The 26374-nt window shown below is 46.5% G+C and overlaps 1 protein-coding gene across 2 annotated transcripts in view; it reads right to left on the reverse strand.

Moving 5' to 3' along the window:
• The window catches only part of DGKG (diacylglycerol kinase gamma), a 192897-nt gene that overhangs the window by 104197 nt on the left and 62326 nt on the right, over window positions 1-26374 (reverse strand). The window contains exons 6-15 of one of the 2 annotated variants that reach the window (XM_026497095.4): window positions 25117-25287; window positions 20796-20845; window positions 17498-17572; window positions 16704-16826; window positions 11785-11902; window positions 10142-10230; window positions 6994-7110; window positions 5917-6009; window positions 4365-4424; window positions 1116-1195 (exon numbers count right to left, since the gene is read on the reverse strand). In XM_026497095.4, the coding sequence (XP_026352880.1) occupies window positions 1116-1195; window positions 4365-4424; window positions 5917-6009; window positions 6994-7110; window positions 10142-10230; window positions 11785-11902; window positions 16704-16826; window positions 17498-17572; window positions 20796-20845; window positions 25117-25287 (976 nt within the window). The remainder of the gene's footprint in view (window positions 1-1115; window positions 1196-4364; window positions 4425-5916; window positions 6010-6993; window positions 7111-10141; window positions 10231-11784; window positions 11903-16703; window positions 16827-17497; window positions 17573-20795; window positions 20846-25116; window positions 25288-26374) is intronic. The other variant, XM_057306756.1, reaches the window with a different exon arrangement.

Genomic DNA, 26374 nt, shown 5'->3' on the forward strand with positions numbered 1-26374 from the left:
GAAAGAGGGCGAGAAAGAGAGAGAGGGAGAATGTCATCGTGAGAAGTCACAGTACGGCAAACACTTCTGGAGCCCACTGGGTGGTGGGAATCTGGGTCCATTTAAACCCAAGAGGGGAAAAGACTGCACACAGAGCCCGCAGACGCTGAAGTCCCAGGTCTAGCTGGCATCATTCACACCCTCACGCCCTGGCTCAAGGCCTCCCCACCATCCAAGACTGTAGCAGTCAACCCCAGGACTATCTTCCCTTGCAGATGAATAAAACTTCTATTCTCCTAAAGCTTTGTCCTTCTCCTAAACGTTCCGTATGTTCTAGGTAGTGCAGTTCTGCTCTTTGCAGACTACACAAAGGGATCAGGGAGCCCTCTATGGAAAGCCCCCAAAATCCTGGGATCAGGAGGAAATGCAGAAGGTGGGGCTGGGCAGGGGAAGCTGGGGGCAGTGATTACCTCTAGGCTTGGTGTCAAGGCTCCAGCTTGAGACTAATCAGGTCAGTTCAGGAGGGGTGCCCTGGCCTTGGGACTAGGGTGGGGGCTTCTCACAGTTCTTGCTTTAACCCTACTTATTATTTTTGTAAGCCTGGATTCCAGATCACTGCATCTTCTGTCCATTACCCCGAGCTGAACAGGAAGGGAAGGCAGAGCTGCTTCACCCGGTTTCCCTCTCTTCTCCCATTCCCTTCGTGCTTCTAGGAGACTGGGCCTTTCCTTCACTGAGGAGGTCGTGCCCTGCTTTCTCAGGAGCTGGACAGCCTGGGAGGTCCCAATCAGGTGAGTCCTGCCACTCCTCTTAAAACAAGAAAGGACCCGCGAGGCTGGGAAGGAAACAGGAGTCTCAGAACCTGGTCGGAACTTGGGAGCCATACTAATGGCTCACGTGATGGGTCCTAGGCTAAGCACGTGGCTACTTTAGTCCTCACAACCGATTGTGAGAGGAGCAGGGGAAACCAGAGCACAGGGATGGTAAGCAGTCAGTTGAACCAGGTCATAAAGTGGTCGGGGGTAGGGCTGGGACGGGAACCCAGATCTGTCTCTGCAGTCCACCCTGTTGAGGGGAAGGAAAAACCTGAGCAAACTTGTCTCAGCCTCTCCATTTTGAAAAAGAAGACAACATACCTTTCTCCTTGTCTCCCTCCACTCTTGGGGTTCACCAAGACCAGCAGGGGGTGGGTACCCGGGGTGGGGATGATCTTATACTTCAAAAAGTAAAAGAAAAAGAAATTAGCTCTTTTTTGGCCAAGAGGATGAATGAGATGAGAGTTGACGCTAAGAAGGCTTCCAGAAAAGGTGGATGGGAAGCAGTTCCCGGCATGGAGGACAGGAAATTGGGAGGTAGGTCTTTGTCCACTGGTTGAATTTTCTGAGGGGTTAAGCAACTAAGTGTCTTCGCCTGGAGTGGACCTAAGCAGTGTTAACAGTGACAGGAGTCTGAGGCTGGGATCAGAGATGTGGCAATGGTACCATAACTTCAAATCGTTCAACAGTGGTGCGGTATTGTGGCTATAAGCACAAGTTTATAGATACATTTTGTAATTTATTTTTTTAAGTAAGCTCGATGCCCAATGTGGAGCTTGAACTCGCAGCCCCTGAGATCAAGAGTCGCACGCTCCACCCACTGAGCCAGCCAGGCAGCCCCTATAAACACAAGATGATACTTTGTGAGGGATACAACTGAATGTAATTTTAGAAGTTACCGTCTTTTTGGTCATACACATCCATCAAATAACACTCATGAAGTTACCCATCACTTCTTCCAGCACCTTCCAAATCCACATTTCCAGCCCTCATTTTTCTCTTGAGCCCTGGTTTGACATTTCTCACTGTCCAATGGATACCCTTCAACCAGACATCTCTCCGTCACTGCACACGCCACACATGCCCAAACCTGACCTATCTTCTGTCCCCACAAAACGGGTGTTCTCTCCTGGCCTACTGCTTCTTTTAAACATACTATTACCATTCAGCTAATCCTCTAGGGAAGAGCCCATCCTGCCAATTATTTCCCTGAATGTCCCTTTATCTCTGGCGGTCACCACGGTACCCATGCTGCTCGGGCCTTTCCCACCTGAGGTTAAGGCCTGTATGCGGTTCCTTCCCAGGACATCAGCCGTGCCACTTCTGTTTAGAAACCTTTAACGACACCTCGTTGCCCAGAGGATAAAATCCAAATCTCCTAACCTGGCATCCACGGCATTTTAGCACGGCCCCAATCTCCCGTTGCCTCTTAAATGCTAAAGCCCTCAGCGGCAGTCCCAGCCAAGCCTGGCTCTGACCCTCCACGGAGTGCGTCTCTGGCCCTCTCGCCCTGGCGGCCAGCTCACACTGGTTTCTACTCCTCCCTGATGCCCTAAAGGGCCCACCTGCTTCTTTGCAACGTCTTAAAAAGAACTTCTCATTCTCAGGGCCCAACTCAAGTGCTACTTCCTCTACGACTATCACTGCAACTAAAACCACTGCACGTGAAGCACGGAGTATTTTCTGGGTTTCCTCTGTTATCCACTCATGTGAGTTTTGTTTCATGCGTTCTTAGGTGAATGTCTCAAGATATCAATTGGATTTTACATGCCTCAGGAGCAGGGCAGGTGTGTGTATAACCCTCCTACCAAGCACCCCATGACACCAGATCAAGAAGTGGGCACTTGATGGGGCGCCTGGGTGGCACAGCGGTTAAGCGTCTGCCTTCGGCTCAGGGTGTGATCCCGGTGTTCTGGGATCGAGCCCCACATCGGGCTCCTCCGTTGGAACACTCCCCCTGCTGTGTTCCCTCTCTCGCTGGCTGTCTCTATCTCTGTCGAATAAATAAATAAAATCTTAAAAAAAAAAAAAAAGAAGCGGGCACTTAAGAAACACTTACGGATCCAGCTGAAGAACAGACTGATATGGAGATATAGCTGTATTCCATATTCAAGGTGCGATGCCTACCTTTCCTCAAGCTAAAATCTCAGCAAACACAGCACCATGTTGTTTGAAATAGCAGCGTTCTTGATGATTTTTTAAATAATTTTCTCATCTGCCCAGGGTGACTGTCTGTGTGACACCCAGAAGCAGCTTAGAGCTTGAGGAGTAATCCTTTACCTCCGGGAACAATATTCAAGATATTTAACGATCCGTACAGCATGGGTACTCCCAACCAAAACAGATACAGGATAACCAGGTGGATGCCAGCTGTAGATAACTGGTATACCTTCATTGTGTGTTAGTGTTGTGTGTGTGTGTGTCTATGTCTGCTCTGCCTGACTTTCTGCCTTTCTAAGTGTCTAGAGCTTTCCCATATTACTATGGTTTCTCCATCATTATTCCTTACGTTTTGATTTTCAAGACACACTAATCTGCATGTTCTCATTTAATCTTAGAGTATCTCTGGGAGGTGGGCAGTGTAGGGACTGCGATGCCCTTTTTCAAACAAGAAAACATGAGATTCAGAGGCAGAGGAGGAGACCCTAGTTCTCTATTTCCTTTTCTTTCTTTTTTTTTTTTTAAAGATTTTATTTATTTGACAGAGAGATAGCCAGCGAGAGAGGGAACACAAGCCAAGGGAGTGGGAGAGGGAGAGACAGGCTCCCAGCAGGGAGCCTGATGTGGGGCTCCAACCCAGGACCCTGGAATCACGCCCTGAGCCAAAGGCAGACGCTTAACGACTGAGCCACCCAGGCACCCCTCTATTTCCTTTTCTAATACTCTTACTTGGTGAACCCAAGTGAAAAATGAGCTCTTAAGGGACGCCTGGGTGGCTTAGTTGGTTAAGAGTTTGACTTCGGCTCAGATCATGATCTCAGGGTCCTGGGATCAGGCCTCGAGTGGAGCCCCGCATCAGGCTCCTTGCTTGGTGGGGAGTCCGTTTGTCTCTCTCCCTCTTCCTCTGCTCCTCCCCTGCTTGTGCTCTGTCTCTCTCTCAAATAAATAAATAAATAAATAAATTAATTAATTAATAAATAAGATCTTTAAAAAAAAATTCTTATGTATATATTCTTAAGTATACATTTAAGGATAAAGCAGAATTTTGGGTCTGGTTAGCTTTGTTTTGGCAGATCACATTCTAGAGACAGCTTGACAGTCTTGGAAAACCCACTGTATATTCTCAGTAAGTTTTACCTAACTTGTTCCTAAAAGGGTGATAAAGTTAATTTGACCAGCAATGGCATGAATCGGTCAACCTCCCTGTTCACCACTTGCCAACGTGTAGTGGTCAAAGATCATTCCAGAAGCTGGAAATAAAATGTCCCTCCTGTGTGATGTAATTAGGTAATGATCAGACGAGAAAGCAAATATTGAGATCTATTTCCCTAGAACGCAAACCTGTCCTCCCCGCAGGCAGCCTTGGACACACTCAGAACAAGACACCGGACTTGAGGCTCCCTGACGTACCTGCATTACAAGTTCACCCTTGGCTGACACGCTGCCTTCAGACTTCCCAGCTTGCCTGTCCTGTGACAAGAAAGACAAACATATTTTTAAAAAATGCCCTAGTTAAAAAAAAGAGAGATCAGAAGAAAAATAGTTAATATAAAGAAAGAATACAAAACCAGTATAGAACAGGGAGGAGTTTTTCAGAATGGGGCTGTGGACCTAAAACAAAGACATGTTCCCCTATGGGTTTCTCTAGGACTCCCCAGGCCTTGGTCATTGTTTGCTCTGACTTTAACTTTGAGACATTGGAACAGACCTAGGGAGAAGAAACACCGAAACTGGGAGAAATCTACTTTGTTGATTTAGAAGCTTGAGCTCTGGGAAGCATGGTCTTAGATCTGGCTTCTCTGTTTAGCACTATCTAAATGATGTGATACTAAGTCATTTTTCTTAGTTTTGTTTGTTTTCTTCAATGTTTATTATTTTTTATTGAGGTTTATTTCGCATAATGTGGTAAAATGCTCAAATCTCAATCTCCAGCTTGATGAATTTCTATATACATATATGCCCTTATAGCTCCTGTCTCTTCAAGCATAACTCCTGACTTTTGAATTTCATAAATGAAATCATAGGGAAAGTCTTTTTTTTTTTTTTTGAGTCTAGCCTCTTTCGTTCAGCATTGTATCTTCGAGACTTTCGCAGCTAAGCATGGCTCTCTCCCACTGCAGTGCAGTATTCCATTACACGGATATACCTCAGACCCTTGCAGTCAGCATTTAGCTGGTTTCTAGTTTTTGACTGTTATGAACAAAACCGGTATGAACACTCTTGTGCAGGTCTTTTGGTGAAATAAGTCTTCATATTTCTCAGGCAGATACACAGGAGGACGTGTTGGGTCACAGAGTTAGTGTATTTCCAACCCAGTAGATACTGCCAACTGGTTTTCCAAAGTGTTGCTTTTCCTTCAGTTTTTTCATGAAAAAGGAGTAGCTGATGAAGTCAAGGGCGAGACAGGAGGGATCAGTGGGACTTGACAATATCTTGAAGACAGAAGGGGACAGTTGAGGTGTTTGGTATTTGGTTGGAAAGATGAATCTCCAACACAAGAGACAGAAAACTTTAGATGGACATAAAGGGACTTTAATTTTCCTGCTTTCATCTCCAAACAGGGTTGGGACACCTAAGTGGGAATCGTCAAGGAAGAGAGAGGTTCATGTTTAGACAAAAGAGACAGGCTGACAGGGACAACGGAGGGCTAGGAGGCCTAGCCATGTGCGGGTGGTGATGGAAATTCCCGCAGCTGTGCTCTGCTGGCAAGGTGCTTAGAATGTATGTGCTTTCCTCGACGGGCCATTGCAGAGCATTCTAGAAGGCCGGCAGTGAGCCCCACTCAGAGGAGTTTTCTCTCACAATCTGATGAGTGCTGCACTGCCCTTTCAAACTTGTAGTGAAAACACAAACCCTAGGAGTTGTGCGGAAGGCCTCGGAGGGATGTGACTGTCTGAATGCTGCCTGCATCTGAACCGTGAACCCAGGGAGCCTGGAGCCCTGGTGGGGCAGCAGCACTTACCCGGGTCACGGGACATATTGAAGTGGGCAGCAAAATATGGTCTCTGAGTTCCCCGCCATCACACAATGTTGATAATTCACATTTGCGGTGAAACTGGAGGGAGGAATGAAGAAGAGAGTGAGTGAAACTGATAGAGGCAATGTCAGGAGTGTTCAGAGATTTGCTGGGGAGCCAGCTATGCAATGCTCCCCCAAATCCATATGCACTGCTGTCTTTGGCAGCATAGCTGTATGTGTGTGTGTGTGTGTGCACGTGTGCACGTGCATGCGTGTGTGTAGCATGGTGTGGTCAGGGGCGCCACTCTGGCTGCAGGCAGAGAAAGGAGACCAAGTGCCGTCCACGACTGCTGGAGTGAAATGGTCATGGGCAGACCTGGGACCCTTCAACGTGGCACCGCCATTTGGATTCTAGAAACTCCCTTAGACATTTGCTCCCCAGGCTCTGAGACTCTGTAAGGAAGGAGATCTTGTTGAACAAACTCATGAGAGGCTGGAAGTAAAACCCAAGACTCGACCTGTGCATTTTAAGAGATCTACATTCTGATGTGGAGACACATCCTTTCTGAGGCTGATACCTGGTCAAGGGGACAAGACGTGACCGAGAGTTTGCTTTGGCAGGCAGGACGGGCAGCGTCAGGTGTCCGGGGGGGACGTGGACCTCTGTTGTGGAGTGCGGCTGCTGTAAGGGGTGTGCCTTCCACTGATGCCTTGAGGAGCAGGGGCTCTTGTGTCTAATCCCACTCCTACTCTGCATCCCCGGCCCCAGATGACACCGAGGTGAAAAAGTTAAAGGTCTGGTGGCTGCTTATGGCTGCCTGGCCACACAGGCAGTGGCCTGGCCCTCGGCTTCTTCAGCAGCTCTCGCTCCCCTGGTTCTGAGGTTGCCCTTTCTCCAGACAGCCTGGAGATGCACTGGCGGCCCTGTTAGACTTAGAGCATGGAACGGGGGCTCTGGGCCTCCCAGTCTTGTTGCCCTAGCTCTGCTCATGCCCTCTGGCAGGACGCCCACTGCTCCCTGGCTGCAGCTGGAGCAAAAACACGCTGAAAAGAAACAGGGCCACCCTGCGCGCCAACCCACCGTCATCCGGCACCACACGCAGTGCCGCGCGGTGACACTCTGGTAGCACTTGATACTTTTGTGGCACCGGTCACACTTGACGGAAGAGTTCCCTTCCACCCACGCGTGCTGCATCACCTGCAGGAGGGAAGGGAAGGATGCCAGGGAAGGCTGCGCAGCCACATCCCGGGGCCTGGGGAGAAGGGCCTGGGAGGAGCACAGGGTTGGGGAGGGCAAAGGGGTTGCTTTCCATTCAGTGGATTTGACTTAGTGGACACGGGGCTGTTTTGCTGAATTGCACGGACTCGGTCTCTCCCTGCCTAACCACCATCGTGCTAATCAAAGTCGTCGGAAAACCACTTGGCCTGCACTTTGAATAGCTCATTCACCCTGGCAGGCAAGCCTCTGAGCCGTCTGTCTGTCTGTCTTGCAGAACTTGCAGGGTGGTGTGCTCGTGTGCGCCCTCTTCTGGAAGGCAGCGCACTGCAGGCAAGTACCAGAGGGCTTGGGCTGCCGACACAGCTGGTTGGACTCAGTGACCTTCCATTTTGCAGCGGGGTGACCTTGGGCCAGTTCCTGGACCTCTCTGAGTCTCAGGTCCCTCATCTGTAGCAACTGGCATGGTAAGCCCCACCTCTGGGTTTTCTGTGAGGATTTAAAAAGACAGCCCACTTGGAAGAGCCTCTCTGACACAGTTCTGGCCCTTCAGAAGTCCCCGCTCAGGGATAACTCCCTTCCCCTTCCTGTCTTCTATAGGCCAGTGGCTCTCAGCCCATTCGAACCACCTGGAAGCTTCCAGAAGTCCTAATGTCCAGCCCTCACTCCAGACCAGATAAATCAGAGTGTCCAGAGGCAGGACTCGTCATTAGTTTATTTTAAAGCACCCTGCGTGATTATATTGTGCGGCTAAGGTTGAGAAACGCTCCAGAAGGAAGTTAGAAGAAAAAGTCCAAAGACAGTGTGGTTCAGCAGCCAGCAGCCTGCATATCTGTTTTTTCTAGGGAGCTGGTTGTACCTGCTCCCTGACCCGGAAATGCCACCAGGGCAACCCAGGAACTTAGGAAGCAGGTGGGAAAGTCTGTGTATGTGTGTTTATGCAAGTGGAGCCAAAGTGCCCCATGACATCAACTTCCGGGAGCCTAAGCTCTAAGCTCTGTCCAGGATTTCTACAGAACTTCTCAAAATTTCCTGCCAGGGTGCTCCAAACAGCAGAATGAAGAGGAGACGGCCTCTGCAGGAAGGTGAGGGCACAGCCTGAAGGGCCAACTACAAACACAATATTAGAAACACATGGAATATTTGCACGATACCATCCTTATTTGTATTAAATAAAAGCTTTACAATTACTTATCAATTAAGTTACTATGTCCTCCCCCCTAAAGGTTTTTGGGAAAATTGTTGCTCTTGAAGATGTGCCATGGTTATTTTGTAGCTTCTCACCTGCTGCTGCACATCCCTGCAGGTATAAAATACCTGTTTGCTGACCAATTTGTCACCTGTATGGTCACACTGAATTTGCTCTGAGATCTGGCTATCCCCATTTTGCAAAGAAAAAAACATGAGGCTTCAGAGAGGTTAAGTGACCCGCCCTAGGTTCCAAGGCTGATAAGTGGCCAAGTAGGGACTCATGGCCAGGTCTTCTGACTCCAAGTCCATGGCTGTGTCCCACCACCATGTTGCCTTCTCCATCCTCTTCCGGGATCAGAAGAAATGGCGAAGGACCTGGGTTGCCCCTGGAGACTCAGAAGGTTGCGATTGTGCCCTGCTGGCCTATCAGCGGCCTCCCTCTGTGGCGTGTGTGCAAGTGTCCAGAGTGTAGGCTTAGGGCCTGAGCCCAGGAAGTACGCGGTGCATCCTGGTGAAAGGTATGGACATGAAAAGAGGTGTGTATGGGCGTGGTGCAGGAGTAGACAAGAGACCATGCGGTGTCTCATGGGGCATGCATGCGTGTCCTGGAGGCGCCCTTCTCTCTCAGGAGTCCTTCTGTGGAGGGCTGGATGCCACTCCCTGCTGCCAATCATCTGCTGACTCAGGCTGAATGGACAGCGCCCTTCCCCTGTTCATTTTAAGGAGAGTCTGTTTCCAGACTCTGAATGGCACCACCCAATGGCCAAGTTCAAAACTGGGGAGCCATTCCTGACCTCCTCCTCGCTCTCATCCCCTATGTCCCCATCACCAAGTCCTGGTGGTGCTGCCTCCAAGTTAGGTCTCCAACTCCCCCTTCATCTCCGCTACCTTAGCCAGGGGGAGAATCAAAGTATGCAACAACCGGCATGGCCAGGGGACCCTCATCCAGACACGCCACCCTGTGCTTGCTGCTGCCAGCCTGAGTGTACTGAGCGTAGTGAGTGCAGACCCCACCCCAGGCAGGCCCTCGGTGTGGCTCTGCCTCTCGCCTAAACTGTCGGAGGAGCTCCATCCCCTCCCACCCACCCCCAGCCCCCATCTCTCTCCTGCCCCATGGTCAGAGCAGTTAACCTAATGTGCAAACTCAATCATCTCTTCGTGTCTCTTCACATGCTTACAGATCTTCAGAGGCCCCCTCTCTGGGTAGGAGATGCCTTTCGGACTCCTCAGCTGGCCTCACGAGAACTTCCCCAGGCTGCACCTATCACTTGCAGAGCACATCTCCTGTCACTCCCCTCTAAGCATCCTCTGTCCCAGTCACACTAAACTAGGTACAGATCCTATGGCTCATCTCCATGCCTTGTGCTCAAGGCCTCTTCTGCCTAGGGTGCCTTGTCCTCTTTGAGGCCTCATGAAGTCCTCCCAAGTTGGGGTCAAGACACAACTCAAATGCCACTTCCTCTGTGGAGCCCTCCCTGGCCTCCTCCTTGGGGTCTCCACTGTCTGTCCCATACAGCCCTGTTGTTATCATACATCTCATTTGTTTATACTTTGCTTACAGGTCTGTCTCTCTCCTACAAGACCGCACAGTTCTGGAATAGGCTGGGGACCATCTGGTAACCTGTGTACCCCCAGCACAGTGCTTGGCACACGGTGGGCACCGGGAAGATGCTGATGGATTGATGGATGAACAAGATGATTTAAGGGTGGTCCCTGAGGCAGAGAAGGGCCTTGAACAAGCTTCCTGCCCAGGAGTCTGTGGTGATGGACATGTTGCCTGGGATGCAGCATGCGGTAGAACAAGGCAATAGGGATCACTAACCTCACCGCCTCTTTTGGGTTTTGAGTATGTTTTGACACATCCAGGAATGTTTTTGGATACACAGCGTTCATGGACAGTGTATTTGCAGTCTGAAAAAAAAAGGAAGGTGCTTGTAAGTGGTCACCTAGGAAGGTCCAGCCACCCCCCCACCTCCACTCCAGCTGAGGACTGTGCCTCCCTCTGGGTGGCCAAAGGCAGGGGACATATGGAGCTGGCTTTCCAAATGGGAATTTGAAACTGTCTCCAGTTGCTCAGTAAGAAGAGAGTCCACAGTTCTCTCCCAGACATGTTGCGGTCTCCTCTCTCTCTACCCCACCACACTGCCTTCCGTGCAGAGCGTGAACGCAGGAAGAAACATCCCCAGAAAGGCACTTTCTGCCTAAGGAGAATGTGAGGAGTCCTCCTGCTAAGTGTGCCAGTGCCATGCATTCCTGGGAGGAAACAGAAAGCCCGGGGGCGTTCCTCCCTTCAGAGTGAGTCAGGCCTGGGCCTGAACTCTGACTCTGTCATTGGTCACCACACATAACCTTGGATTATTTTCTTCACGTCTCTGAAATTCAGGGTTTTCTATAGAATTGGGATAAAATGGCCTCTCCTTCTCTTTGCAAGACTTTCACAGCGTTAGACAAGATAGTTTGTATAAAGCACTATGTGTCTGTATCAGAATAGCTATTCCATAATTCTTATTGTGGCTGTTACCACTTCTTACTACTATGCAAACTGCAGAGGCTCAAAGGCCTCGGACCCACTAGGAATGAGACTGGGTTCATCTATGAGAGTATGGGAACTGGATGTGACTGGGTGCTGGAAGGCTGAGTGGCCCCTTCACTAGCCCACTGATGCTGCCTCTTGATAGACCCGGGGCCCAGCTCTGCTAAGGTGACTTTTGTGGTCGGGTCACTTGCTGCCTAGCTCACGTGTGCATGCTCAGATGAAACAGGTCAGTGGCCTGGACTGCACCCATGGGCTCTCCTGCAGTGGCCACTCACCAGGCTCTGGTGGGTCCAGGCGGAGTGATAGCTGGTAAGGTCGCTGGTGGAACTCTGGGCCACAGGCCCTGGGCCCTATAAAGCCTTTGTTCTGTAGCCTCTCCTCCTCTCCCCCTGCTCCCTACCTCCACTCTCCTTCCTACATTACCTCTTCTTCTTCCTCCCCCTCCATCTTTCTCTGGTTCTCCCTTCCAGTCTCCTTCCTCCCTTTCTCACCTGTATTTCTTTCCTCCTCTCCTGTCTGATTTTACTAAATGGATTATAAAGACAAACACCTGGAGAGTTTTAATTTCCATTGCATTTACACAATACAGTTTTATATTGTTTATTAATAACCACCCCCCAGCTTCAGCAAAATAAACATTCTCTAACAAAACCCAACTAAATTAGTGTGAGATATTTTAAAATAATGTGTGAATGTTAATCATTTTTTTTCTAGGGCTCGGTGGCCCTTGGCAGGATTCCAAAAACAGGACAGCGTTTGTCCATTTGACTTGGGCAACACAAAAATAGGACATAGAGCTCTTGCTTTATTCCCTGCTATGGTCCCTCAAGCCAGGAAGCCACGAGCCCTAGACTGTACCGAAGAATGGCTCAAGTGCGTGCGGAGCAGGGCGGGTCCTGGGGCAACGGGTTTGAAAGAAGTGGACTCACAGACGCAGCACAGGCCTTGCTTCCGAACGCCCATCAGCATGATGTGGCAGAAGTTGCAGTAGGTGGGCTTCTTGAAGTGCTTCATGGTCCAGGCGTGCCTCCCGTCCCCCTTGGAGCCCTGCAAGGATAGGAGGAAGGAGAGGCTGAGCGGGCGGCCCTGCTATCAGACGCCAGGGGGCGTAGGTTTCTCTTTTTTCTAAAAAGACTCTTCCTAAATATGGAAAACAAGATACTCATTTATTTAACCGTTTTAGGGATGCTTTTAAAAGAAGTGCAAATCAAAGTCCTTTGTTTCTCAAATTAGCAAATATTAAAAATTGGGACTATCTGAGCGGGAGTGTATGTATGGGGGTAAAACAAGACCTCTCCTTTGTGGCTGGCAGAAGGATAAGTCAGAACAAACTTCTTATCTACCTTCTATCTATCCATCCACCCATCATCTTTAAATGTTTATAACTTCTGACTTAAAAATTCTCCTTCTTGGATTCTATCCCAAAGTAATAATTTTTTTAAAGATTGATTTATTTATTCGAGAGAGAGAGAGAGAGAGAGAGAGAGAGAGCATGAGCAGTGGGGGGTGGTGGCAGGGGCAGAAGGAGAGGCAGAGGGAAAGGGAGAAGCGGACTCCTGAGCATGGAGCCCGATGTGGGGCTTGATCCCAGGACCCTGAGATTAGGACCTGAGCTGAAATCAAGAGCTGGCTGCTTGACTGACTGAGCCACCCAGGCGCCCCCCAAAGAAATAATTTTTGAAAGTCAGATGGACATTTTTGTGCTCTGCCAGATCTTTAATCCAGCACTGTTTAAAATAATGAAAAATTGGAAATATCCTGAAGGTCATAAAATTATCCAAAGGTTAGTTGTGGTACATCTATATGATTTATTGTTAACTGACCATCAGAAAAATACCGAGAATAATATCTAATGGCGTGGGAATGTGTGCATGTTCACTTAGCACTGGCTAAGTGAAAACAGTAGAATGCAAATTTGATGATATATTATAATCTCGGTTTTACATATGATCTTGGACGGGAAGAAATGTCACTAAACTGTTAACAGAGGTTAGCTACTGTTAGTACTACAGATGTATTTTAACCTCTAATTTCTCCTTTCTTCGGTGTTTTCCAAATTTTCTACAGTGAGCACGTACCAGTTTTGTAACCAGGAAAAAGTCGTTTAGTAAAAACAATGTACTTCTCTCAACTTTCTGTACATAGATAAAGTAGTAGAGAGACAGACATAGAGAGGGGGTTAGATCCCTTCCTCCTGTCTTGGCCCAGAAGCAAATTCATCCTTACCCACAAGATGAGCCAAGCCCCACACAATAAACAGATGAGAGAGGACCCACTCTCATATGGCTGGAGGAGGGAGACAGAGACTGTTTCTTCAACATGCCCCCCAATGTCTCCCCCAAATGCCAAACCAGCCTCGTAGAAGACCGTAATTTACATCAGCAAAGTGGCAAATAAAAGTAAATGTGAATGTAGTTTTTATTAAGTGAAAGTTTTATGCATTTATTTTTAAATATGCACTAAATTGGAAGTTTTTACATTTAATATTCAAGATTTTAAAGAACACATCCCTCTGCGTCTTAAAAATCACATTGCTAAGTGTGAGGAGATCTTCCAGCTTCTGGCTCTGGGAGCACAGCCTCGAGGCTGTGGCTTCAGGAACACACCTCCATGTATGCTGTCCCTAACTTTTCTCCTGGGCTCCATCAAAAGACGAATACCCTCAGGCCGGTCTTCAGGGCAGGAAGAACTACTGAATAAGGCGGGAAGGACTGACATTCAGGCACATAGGGTCCAGCGTGCCGGACTCCCACCCAGTTCCTACTTCTGGGCACCTCTGGTTTGGGCTGGTCACAGCAGCCAGAACCATTCCTGTGCCCAGATCGTGCTCCTTCTGGTGTCCAGAGAAGCCCATCTGCTTTTCCAAATGCTGGTCTCCTCCCAGGGGGAGGGCTAAGCATTTTTCTTCTCACCACCTTAAAACCCTGCTTCTTTCAAGATCCTAGTTTTGCAGAATTACAGCCTTTTTATCTAATGGTTTCCACTTTAGTAAACAGATTTACTAATTGATTAAATGATTCATGAAAAGATTGATTCATCCATTCATCCGATAAACATCCCGAGGATTTCTGTAAGAATTACATGAAATAATGTAAGTCAAGCTCCTACTCCAGTGCTTACCACATTGTGAATTAAAATTTTTATTAAGTTTCTCTCTGTGTTAGACACTGGGGAACACAAAACAAGTAGAGTGTTTTCTTACGTGTAAGGAGGTAGATTTATACCTATACCAGAAATGAAGAAAGAGGCCCTGGAGAAATTATATAAATGTCCAAGATTGTAAAATAACAAGCGACTGATTTCATAACTGGGGGTCTTGCTGGCCTGAGTCCATGCTCCTTTCATCCCTCTCCCCCACCTACACATTCTAGGGTTTTCCTTTAAGGACAGAAGGGAAATTACAGAATTCTTCAGCACTGCTTCTTCACATAGCCTGAAGGGCTGTCATCTTACCCGAAAATCCCCTTATTAACTAAACCAGCTGATTTTTCTTTCCTCAGATACTATTTTCAGTGAATACTAGGTTAGAAGCAAAAGGACCTAGAGGAAGGCTAAAGTAACATTTCTGCTTGGGTTATAGCGCCATCATGTGGCCTTTTCATTTCTGCACTCGGAGTCTGCAGGCTGTGAGCGTGACTCCGCGTGCCAGCCAGGTACCTGGAAGGCAGCCGGTTTCTCCTCTGCATCTGTGCCATTCAGAGATCGCCTAACTTTTTAGTGGCCACATGTGGGTTTTGAAAAAGCTAGAGGGGCAATGTGATTTTTAAGACACTAAGGGATGCTTTCCTTAAAATCCTGAATTTTAAATGTAAAAACTTACAATTTAGCGCATGTTTAAAAATAAATGCATAGGGTGTTATACGCAAATAATGAATCATGGAACACTACATCAAAAACTAAGGATGTACTGTATGGTGACTAACATAACATAATAAAAAATTATAAAAAAATAAAACTATAGAACTTCTAGAATAAAAAAATAAAAAATAAATAAATGCATAAAACTTCCACTTAATAAAAACTACATTCACATTTGCTTTTGTTTGCCACTTTGCTGATGTAAATTACGGGCTTCTACGAGGCTGGTTTGGCATTTGGGGGAGACATTGGGGGGCATGTTGAAGAAATTGTCTCCCTTTTCCAGCTGTATGAGAGCAGACCCCCTCCATGCAGAGTTGCAGGATGCCTTGGACTTAGCAAGTCCAAAACAGAATACAAAATAGAAATTGCTTCCTTATGGTTAAAATGTCTCATCTCCATCCCCACGTTTCAGAGAGAAAAACCAGGAATGCTGGAACTTCCACTTTGATTCAAGTACTGATAGCAGAAACGATGCCTTCCTTATCTGAGCACCCCATGCCCTAGCTCACATGGGTTCTTACACATGGTAGGTTCTTGGTAAGGAATCACTGAATGAGGCGGGTGCTCTTCCAGAATATGGAGGTTGGCCTCTGGTCCTAACTGGGTGTGTGTCCTCGGGCAAGTCCCTTTACCTCTCTGGCCCTCAGTTTGTAAAATGAAGAGACTAGCGCATGGATCATGAAGATCTTTTCCAGTTCTGATTTTTTGGGTCTTAAGGAATAAGAAGGCAAAAGTTGTGTAGCTCCTGGTTCTTGATTTCTACTTAGCACTTGGAAAGAACTGGACGTGCTGAGATGATTGCAGGATTTTTTGTTCTTGAGTGTTGGGAACGCAGGCTCAGCTTCTGAATTGAAGAATGGTCAGATGGAGACATTATGGGTAATGGCAGCCAGCTAGAGGATTCCTCTCTATGGCGTTTCAGTAATCTCAAAGAGGTGTTGTCTACAACCTGTGCAACAGTCCTGGTAAATGCTTCATGTCACTAAATGGTGACATGAAGCATTTACCACCATCTAGTTCTTATCTTTCCTGCCTCGTGTATGGAAGTTATTTCCCTTGCAAGATAAGCAGACTAGGTCAGATGCAGGCATATATTACATTAAGATGGATTTCACATTCAGCCTCTATATGTATCGCCTCCTCTGATCAAACTGGGAGTCTTCTCTAATACACCCTGAACTTTCTTTCATTTAGGTCTTTGACCAAGTTTTTCTCCCAGCCATAAACTCTCTCTTCTATCATCTTCCCTCAGCCAGATCATACCCATCCTTGAGAACCAGATCCAACAACCTCTAAGGGCTTTCTACCTGACCTTTACACTCAAGAATGAGATATCAGACTCCCACACGTACTTCCGGCCAGGCCAAACGACCTCCAAGCCTTCTTCCCACTTTCTCACTCCCAGTGTGGGAAGTTTAGAAAGCATGGGATCTTTGGAGTCAAGTGCAAACAAATTCTGGCTCCTCCTTTGCTCTTCAGGCCCAGAATCTCAGTTTTCCATCTATATCAATTGGGGGAAAAGTATCTATCTTATCTGGTTGTTCTGATGATTAAATAGCATACCATCACTGAACGCCCTTCACCTTGCCACAGATCAGTATCTTTCCGTCCCTTCCTTCCTTCCTTCGTCAACACTCTTAGTATATTTTAACCTAATTTGTTGAACAGATGGAATTCTTCCTTGACCCTCCCTCCCCGCCTGGTTGAGTCTAAGCTTCTGGTAGGGGGATATTGTATTTGTGTCCCCTTGGCAGTTCTCAGAACGGTATCTTTATTTAATTAGTGAATGTCCTCTGTCAAAGGAATGGATATATGCCAGGCACTAACAGGTAGAAAGAGAAGACTTCAGGCTGGCCTAGAGCCTATGGTGTGTCCATTGCGGAAGTCGGGGCAGAAGCCAAGGCCTTATATATAGATGTTAACTTCCACATGGAACCCGATGCTTCTGAAAGGCAAGAGCTCTCTGAGCTCAGGCTTGCTGACTTACAGAGTCGTCCATGCCCAGCAGGACCAGCAGTGGGATGGTGGTCATCCCTCCATGGACCCATTCCTCTAGAGACACAAAGCCGTCCCGGTCGTAGTCCATCCCCTGCAACATCTCCTTCAGTATCTGCAGGACCCAGAGAGCAACAATTGTCCACTTTCATCCTGCACTTCCCTGCCTCCTTCTGTCCCCTTCTTTCTCTTTTGCTGTGTTATCTGCTTTGTGTTTTACCCCTTTGTCCTCTGAGTCACAGTAGGCAGAGCAGTGAGGGAGCAAACAGGGATGAGGAGGCCAGGGTTCCATGCCTGGCCCTGCCCTGCCCTGTGTGGTCTTGGGGAAGCCACCGCCACTCTCTGGGCTCTGCTTTGCTCACCTATAAAATGAAAATAGTATTGCTATGTGTGTAGCAATGTAATGAGGGTAAGAGAAAATGAGACAAAATGTCTCATCTAATACCTGCCTTTTAGGAGCCCCCGAACGTAATTATTATTATTAATATTATCTGGTGATTGAGAAAAATCTTTAAAATTCTTTCTAGCTCTAAATTCCTTGAACCCATGTTATAAAAATTTAGCTCTGGTGGAAAGGTTGGGGAGCATTACTAGGTATCATCATTTGAATTATGTCTTTGATTTTTCTTATCAAAGAAGCGGGAGGGCAAGGTATAGGACCCCTGGGAAGCTGCCTATAAGAAGGTGAGTCTGGGAGAGCGTGCTCAGTAAACGTCTGTATCCTGAGTGTCCCTCTTTCATCTTGGACGCTCACTTGGACGTCTCCCCTTGCTTCTGGAAACTTACAGGCCTCAGCTCCGTGGGATCCCACTCTAGATACTGGGCAATGTGAAGCATCTGGTTGACAATACGATCCATCTCCTAGAAAACATCAAGAGGAGAGAACCACTGAAGATGAGTTTTTAAGAGCAAGACTCAAAATCAAACCCTGTGGGAACATGGGCAGGGCAGAGCGTGAGAAGCGGCAGTGTAACGTACTGGCATTTCACGTACACTAGTCAGGAGGTACCTGTGAGCTCACCATTTGTTTCTGCTCTCTCTTTCAGCCTTGACTACAAAGCTCTGTGGAGAGTAGATGGTCACAGGAAGCACAGACCCCAGATAAGCCAGAGGTATACAGAAAACTCACTGAACATTGACCTCTTCTTGGAACCCCCGGACTCACCTTTCTTCCTCAATTCTGCCCTTTGACTCAGCATAGAAGGCACCCCTGTTTGCTCCTTTGGGATTCTTGCTTCTTAAATACTTATAAACCAAGGCAGTTCTCTCCTCCCTTTTTTATCCCTCCTCATTCCCGCAGCTTTAGCAACTTGGGATCCATCTATACTTCCCAGGGGTCAGTTTCAGGGGGCTGTAGGGCCACTGCCTTGGTCCTAGCTTAGGCACTAATACTTAGATTCCTTTGGGCACCTCTCTTCCCTTTGCATCTTGTCCAACTCTGAGCCCAGGACTCCGTGAACAGGAATTGATACGGGCTACAATTGCCTGTTAAGTGAGCCTTTTGTTTAGTACCAAGGCCCAGCTTTATCTAAAACCTCACAGAATTGTTGGATGTGAATGAATCAGGGCACCAAGAGTCGCATGGAAGCACACTGGACTCAAGAGGCATTTGTATCTCGTGGGCACCACTGAAGATGCTCATAGTAAGACTGATCTGGGGAGAAGGTCGAAAGTGTTGCTTCCACCAGGTGGAATGCTGGGTCAAAACAAGCAAGCTAAAACCCAGGAGGGATTTTAAAAATTGTATTTTATTTAAATGAAAGAAAATTCATTGCAAAATCCCAGATGAGCAGTAAATGGAAATAAGGTAGTGGGCCACACAGTGGGGGCAGGGCTCAGCAGAATTTCCAACACAAAAGAGTTTGGTGGATCGAGCTGGGTCCAAGATTCATTGATTCAAACAATGGGATTCAGGAACGGAGAATTAGATTCAGTCTTGGTCTGCGTGAATGGGTGGGCATTTTCAGGAAGCAGAGGAGGCAGATTTTAGGAAGAACTTGTTCCCTGGATGTGCACTTTGGTCAGGCCACGTGTGGCTACTTAAAGAGTCACGGAGGAATAGGTTCAGTTCTGTGCCATATTTTGGGAATGGCACTTTCAAGCCAGAGCTTGGTCAGAGAGGTTATTTAAACCCCTCTTGTGAGAAACAGTATAGCAATTGGGGGAATTTGAGCTTAGAGAAGGTATGGGGTATGGGTGACAGTGCCTTCTAAATTTTAAAGACCTATTGTATCGTATCGGTTTTCCACTGGTCAGCTGCCCTGGTCACCTACACGAGGCAGAAGTAAGCCAAAGGATATAGGGAAGGAGGAGTTGAAGGCTGGCTAATTTTGGTCTCACTGTTGGGTTGGGGGAGGGGGACGGGAAAACAGAATCCTGTTTTGTGCTGAGAATTTCTCCGGCAGACCAGAGGTGTCCTTTGTGCAGGAAGGAAGCCCTCTCTACCAGTCCCCCCAGCAGTGGAATAGCTGTCTTAAGGTAGAGGGTAAAGTCTCCACTCCTGCGAGTGTTCACACAGAGCCTGGGCCTCCATCTGCCAGAGATCCTCTGTAGGAAATTGAATCAGATATTTCTAGTGAGCCTCACTCTGTCTACCAATGCTGTCTTCCAAACAGATCTGGAATTTCACCACTTCTTACCATCTGCAATGCTTCTACCCTGGTGCGTGTTACCATCACTTCTTGTCTTGTTTATTCCGATAGCTTCCTAACTGGTATCCCTGCTTGAGTCCCTACGGTCTAGTCTCAACACAGCAGCTAGAGTGATCTGGTTACACTGAAGTCCTGTTACCCCTCTCCTCAACATCTCCAATGGTTCTCTGTTCCTCCAGAGTAAAAGACCAACTCTTCCAGCCCCCTCTATGGCTTGCTGTGTTCTGCGAACTCTCCCCGCAACCAGCCCTGGTCATTATTTCGCTGGTCTCATCTCCTATTACTTCTCACTCTGACCTCCTCACTATTCTGTTCCATCACTCTGCCTCCTCATTAATCTGCTGACATTCCAAGCACCCCTAAGGACCCTTGTACTTGGGGTTCCCTCTGCCTGGAAGGTGCCTGCTCTGGATATCCCCCATGACTCTCTCCCTCACATCCTCCCAGTCCCTGTTCACATGTCCCCCAAGGGAGACCTCCTTGACTCCTCTACGTACATCTGCAGCTCCCCCAAGCACTTCCTTTCCCTCCTTTATTTTTTTCCAGCACACATCTCTCTCTGACACATATCTTGCTATGCTTCGTAGGGTGGGCACCTGCACTAGAATGAAAGCTTCATGAGGGCACGGATTTGCGTCCGTTGGCTTCACTGATGAAGCCCCAGCCCTCGGAGTAGTTCATGATGTGTGGCGGAGCTCAATAAACATGTGTTGATCAAATGCTTGAGTCTGTGATTTTCTGGTTATTCTCTGGCATGATGCGACCCACAGCATTGCCATGTGGCTATCGGCGTCCCTTAAAGGAGCCCTGGGGTTTAGAGGATGTTGGGATGATTTAGTTGGTCTAGTGGACTTGTTTCCTTCCTTCCCCGTGGGGCTGGTGTGACTCCGTCCCATGCCCCTCCACCCTCAAGCCCCATCTCTGACACTGCCAGTGATGAACGCGGGGCTTTCTGATTGTTTGCCTTCTCCCCCTCTGCCTTCTTCCTTTTCCATACCCCCTTTCACTCCATGATCCCTGTCCTATCCCTGCCAATTCCTGAGGAAGAGTGGGGGCGGGTCTCAGGCTTTCCCAGGTACAATGGGATGGGACCATGAGCTCAGAGCAGAAAGAATCAGACTCACTGAGCTAGTACCCTGGGTATGAGTGGAAGACTAGGAGGTTAAACTCGATAATATACTAAAGCATCTCCCCTTCTGAAATTGTGTGATCCTGGGCTTCTGGAATGAAAAGGTCAGGTGGAATTCACTCTCCCCCAGGCTGGCACTATTGGAAGTAGCAGTGGGAGGTTCCACCATGATTTCTGCAGCCCATATTGAGATACTGTATTTCTATAAAGATGGAACTGGGAGTTTTTAGACTCTTCCTCCACCTGCTCCCCTCTCCCCTACATTTTCTTGGTTTCAGGAGGGACATTTGGAACGAGAACTTACCGCTTGGTCCAGGAGACCGTTCTCATCCGAATCATAGAGACGAAACATGACTGCAAGAGACACAGAGGTGAGGCTCGAGGTGTCCTCCGGGCACCAGGGATGGGCTGTGGCTTTGATGCTGCCGGTCTTTAGCTCAGTTCTGTCACTGGGGCGAAGGCCCTTGCAGCAGCTCACCCACCCTCCAAGATGCAGAGTCTGACTTCTTACATAGAGGGTGGAGAAAGGGAGCCGTCTGGCCATCTGGCTTCTGGACCTGTCTAAGCAATAACTCTGTGGCTGATGAGATCCAGGTCACGGTATGGTTCCTGGTAGAGCATGCATACCTCACAGCATCACTGGAACACAGCTCAAAGCAAATGCCCGGCTGACGGTGGGCAGAGCTACCAGAATTATAAATGGAACATTGCTTTTATTGCACCCAGAAAGGGTGTGGATTTAGGCAGACCCACATCTTGGCTTTGGCCCACCACCTCCAGGGCATCAAACAAGTCCTTTAACTTCGTTGGACCATGTTTCTTTATCTGCAAGATGGAGATTACAACGGTTTCTTTCTCCTACTTTTTTTTTTAATGAGGATTAATATGTAAATGATAGGCCAATTTTTTCTCTGTAATAATTTTAATTGTTCTATATAAGAGCTATAAATAAGCATACAATGTACTACAAGATATGTATTAAATAAATATATTAATACCTTTAAAATGTTCATAAAAGAAATATGCCAAGTAAGACTACATACATGGTAAATATTTTTGCTGGCCTTTTTAAAACTTAAAAAGGTTTTAGGAGAAGATTTTGACAACCTCGTTCTCTTTAAAAAAGATATCCAGGGAAGTTTAAATTGATGTGTTCTTTCTCTTAACATCCCCATAGCAAGCAAAGAAGTTCAACATCATTTCATTAACCTCAGGATTTAATGCCAGCTATGATCGCTCTAAAAATCGATCTTGTGACATCTAAATGTTTTTGGCCTCATTAAAGATTTCAGGAAGATTGAGCTTATATGATACCTTATTCTATTTATGTGCCCTACTCCTTAGTCACATGGTGCTTGGAATGGAGAAAGCACTCAACAGATGTTATTTATTGTTACTTTCCTTCATTAACGAACATTTATATATGGCATTTAATAAGTACGATGCACTTTCCTATGCACTTTGTCATTACTACTTACGGAATCCTGCACAATGCTATGAAGTCATTACCATTATAGAAGCTATTGTATTTGCTTTTCTACAATGTCAACATGCTATTTAGAAACATCCTCTATCATGTTCTAGCTGTAGGGCGGTGATGCAGGATAAGGAAGATCTGGGAGAGAAATTTGGGCAAAGAACTAAATTTTCATTTTAGAGACCTGGGAACTTGCATTTCCTTCACCTTAAAGGTAGAGATCCTGTCTGTGATCTCAGAGGTAAGCGGAGTGGGGAGCAGAGCTGAACACATCTTCATTTTCCTCCCATTCCTGAAACCCTTCATTGGGCCTGCTTTCTCCGTGGAGTCTCCCCCGACTGACCCTTCCCCACATATCCACTCTGGACCTCTCGGCATGCACCCACAGGTCACGACACTCCTGCGAGGTTGCCCATGTGTCGTCACATCCTTCTACATGTTGTGATATTCCTGCGTCTTATGTCTGTTCAGTGGTGTGATTGTGGTGGGAGTCGAGGTTCTTTCAAAGTAGGGTCACAGCCTTCCGATTCTCCGTGAGTCTTGAGAATGTGCTGGTCGGAGGCACTCAGCATGTGAGGCTGGCTGACTTGCCAGACAGGTGGCTGAATGACACAAAGGACAGACCTTCCCACTACTGCTGTTCCCAGACCCTGGGCCCGGGTGACTCAACTGGAGCTCTCTTGGTCCTACTATGCAAGGACAGTAGAACTAGTAAGAACTAGGAAGAAAGCATCCAGTGTTTTAGCAGCATGGCCTTGGGCAAGTCATTTACACTTTCTGTGCTTTCTGACACATACAATGAGAATAAGCACATTGACCTTCTAGAGTAATTGTTTGGTTAAAATGAGATAATACATTTAAAGTGATTAGCAGATAAAAGGTGTTCAACAATGAGAGTTATTGTTAATGTATGGATGATAGTTGGGATTTCAGGCTATTATTTCCAAAAAGATGCATGTTTGGTTATTTAAAAAGAAAAGCTTAAGTTACTTTCAACCATGAAAACCAGGGAAGGATTTGAATTCACCTGGCTTAATTAAAAAAAAAAGATTAAAAACTCTAGAGGACAAATAACCAAGTTTCTACAACAAAAAAAATTACAAGGAAAGAAATAAGCGAAGATTAAAACAGAAGAAACGTAAGAAGCAATGGCAATGTATGGACCACACTGGGATTCTGATTCAAGCAAACAATTAAAAATTTGTGAGATAGTTGGGAAAAAGTGAGCACTGACTGAATATCTGATATATCAAAGGTGAAATTAAATGGAGTCACTTATGTCAAAGGATTTTAAAAGGGAGCTGGGAGGCCATTAAGGAGGTGGGCCTCATGCACGTCCTCACCGAGCGGAACCGTGAACTCTGAATTGGGCCAAACTGCGAATAGTCCAAGGACTCACCCCGAACACCTGCAACTTGCTGCATAAAGAGACAGCTTAGTGAGAGTCTCAGTCACCAATTACATTCAGTCAAGATTAGTTTTCTGCCATCAACACCAATCCAAATTCTCTGTCAACAACATATATGAGCATTCCCTTTTGTCTTTCAATACCCCTGACTCTTGTTCCCTGGGAGGGGCACTATTTGGGTTGCTGCCCAAATCGGTGTTCCCTGAATTGCTATTCTGAGACCCTAAACTAATGTATTTTTTTCTTTAGTGCTGCCTCCTTTCTCTGTGAGCAGGCAAGAGTAAGGAATCATAGTCGTTCAATGGGATAACGGCGCTCTGGTTATATTTAAGAAAAGTCATATTTTAGAGGTACCTACTGAAATATTTACAGGTCAAATTACATGATGTCTGGAATTTGCTTCAAGATATGAGGGAATGCATGGGAGGTATAAATAAAACATGATTGATTATAAGCAGGTAATTACTGAAGGTGGCTGATGGGTGCATGGAAGTTCATTGTACTTTCTACTTTTACCTCTGCCGGAAATTTTCTGTAACAAAAAGTTTTTTTTAAATGCGGTTTCTTTTTATTGCCATTACAAGACTCAATCGGAGAGCCACTAATATGAAAAAATCTGCCACATCTTTTCTGGTAATTATGAACAAATACAACGCCTGAAAGTCCAAATCCAGCTGAATGTTGGAAATAATCTGACATTTCACTTTCAACATTAGCAAAAAGAAGGAGAAATCTGCTCTATTTGCCACCAAATTAGCACTTCAGACTTGCCATTGTTAACACCTCAAAACTATGGGGGAGATTTTAAACTCAGCTAATGAGCACAGTTTCATTTTGGTTCTGGCAAGGGTTAACCTTTGCCAGACATTTCCTTGTTAATGTTTTAAGCTTTATTGACTAGTCTTATTAACTGGAATTTTGACTTTTGCTATGATGTGTATGTTTTTTCCCTTAATATCTACTAAGGTCCCAAGAGGAGCCAAAACTATGTATCTTTTTTGACAAGGCCCTATTATCTCCTGTTTTAAAAAGTCTGCCTGTAGGCTCACGGAGGCGGGGGGACCATCCCTGCAGTGAGTCTTCTACGAGATTGCAGGCTCCTTCAGCAGCTGTGGGCTTGCCTTTCTGACACCAGCCATTGCTCTCTCTCTCTCTCTGAAGATACGTTTTTGAAACCAACTGTAGTCACGTTATGAAACTAAACTCAGCTCCCTTACTTAACTAGCCCTTTTCTCTAGAGGCCAAAAAACTTGGGGTGGGGGCGGATGAAGAAATAGAAATTAGCTTTAACAAGATAGAGGTTGATCAAGAAAAAGGAATTCCTCATCGTTAGAGAGTTGCTTGGGCACAGAATAGGAGAAGGAAGACAGATGTTGAATGTCCTCCCCTGAAAAATAAGGGAAGGTAGGAGTTTCTGTTTGGAGGCTTTTAGAAAGTCCTGCCAGCAAAGGAAGGGAGTCTTGGCCCCTTGTAGAGACTTCTCCCCTTTCCAAATCCTGATTCTCAATACCAAGGTCTCAGATGCATGTCCTACTCTCCATGCAACTGGCACTGTGTCCCAAGGTGGATTGCAAGAAATGTCCAGATGACTGCTGGTGACAGGACAGAAATACCTTCCCCAAGCAGGTGTCCCAATACCCATGATCTCAGATCAATCTCCGGCATGTTTAGAATGAAGAGAAGGGTACTAGATCTTCTTCTAGGAAAAAGTGGAAGATCCTTGAGAGGGTGAGCACTTACATTCCAGCTTATCCTGAGGTCTCCCCGTCTCCAGCAGGGACAGGTAACACACGACATCCTTCAGGTACACTATGGGGGATTCTGAGCCTGGAGATGGAGCAACAGGGTTTCCCAGGGGGGCTGCAGCCACTTGGTCTTTAGCTGGCACGTGCTTCTCAGTGATCTTTGATTCTGTGATAGGCAAAAGGAAACCATCCAAAGGCACTTAATGTTTGGTAAATATTTTTTAAAAAAACCCTTTTGTTGCTCTATCATTTTCTTGATAGAAGCAAGAATTTTATACAAGTGTCCTCAAAAGTGTTGGTTACTTAAATATGATGAAGTCAGTGGCCCTAGAAATCTAGTTTGCAGAGTTCGTACTCTTTGAATGGACCCCATTCTGACCCTTTTAAGAACGTATATCCTTGTAAGAAATTCACCTATACCCTGTGAATTTTCAGAAAAGATGATAATGATGGTTAGTAACATCAATAGCCAACAGGTAAATGTCATTTAGCCAATTGTCTGGGAACACACTCAGTTTGTAGAATTTCAGCTAGGATTCCAAAATCTAGACTATTGGTCATTTGCCAATACACCCTTTCACAATTTTCTTCTCATACACATTTAAAGATGGATAAAAAGATGTATATTCAAAAGAGAAAACTGGGATCAACAAGTTTCCAGAAACTAGGAAGAATTTTGACTAGCTGCAAGTCTAATCAATTGGATGACGAAAATGCAGAAAGTAGTTTATCATACCACAGGAACAGGGTAAGCTTTACCTCTGGAGTTTTCCTTCCTTAAGTAGGAAAGCGCTGTGTCTCATACTCTTTGTCCTCTAATTCAGAAATATGAGGTTATTACTAATGAGAAAACCGGGCAGCTATTTTTTACTACTGTGTGAATTATACTTTCTTAAGGCACTTTAAGGGCTATCTCTCTTCTCCCAGTCTCTCTAGATCCATGCCCATCAGAAATGATCTCTTTTTTTTTTTTTTAAGATTTTTTTTTTTTTTTTATTTGACAGAGATAGAGACAGCCAGTGAGAGAGGGAACACAAGCAGGGGGAGTGGGAGAGGAAGAAGCAGGCTCATAGCGGAAGAGCCTGATGTGGGGCTTGATCCCATAACGCCGGGATCACGCCCTGAGCCGAAGGCAGACGCCCAACCGCTGTGCCACCCAGGCGCCCCCAGAAATGATCTCTTAACATCCAGGAAGAGGGTGCAACTCACAGAAAACACAGGGAACATTAAGAGGAGGACTGTCAGTGAAAATT

This window comes from Ursus arctos, unplaced genomic scaffold (assembly GCF_023065955.2).
Source record: "Ursus arctos isolate Adak ecotype North America unplaced genomic scaffold, UrsArc2.0 scaffold_4, whole genome shotgun sequence".
Taxonomy (NCBI): Eukaryota; Metazoa; Chordata; class Mammalia; order Carnivora; family Ursidae; genus Ursus; species Ursus arctos.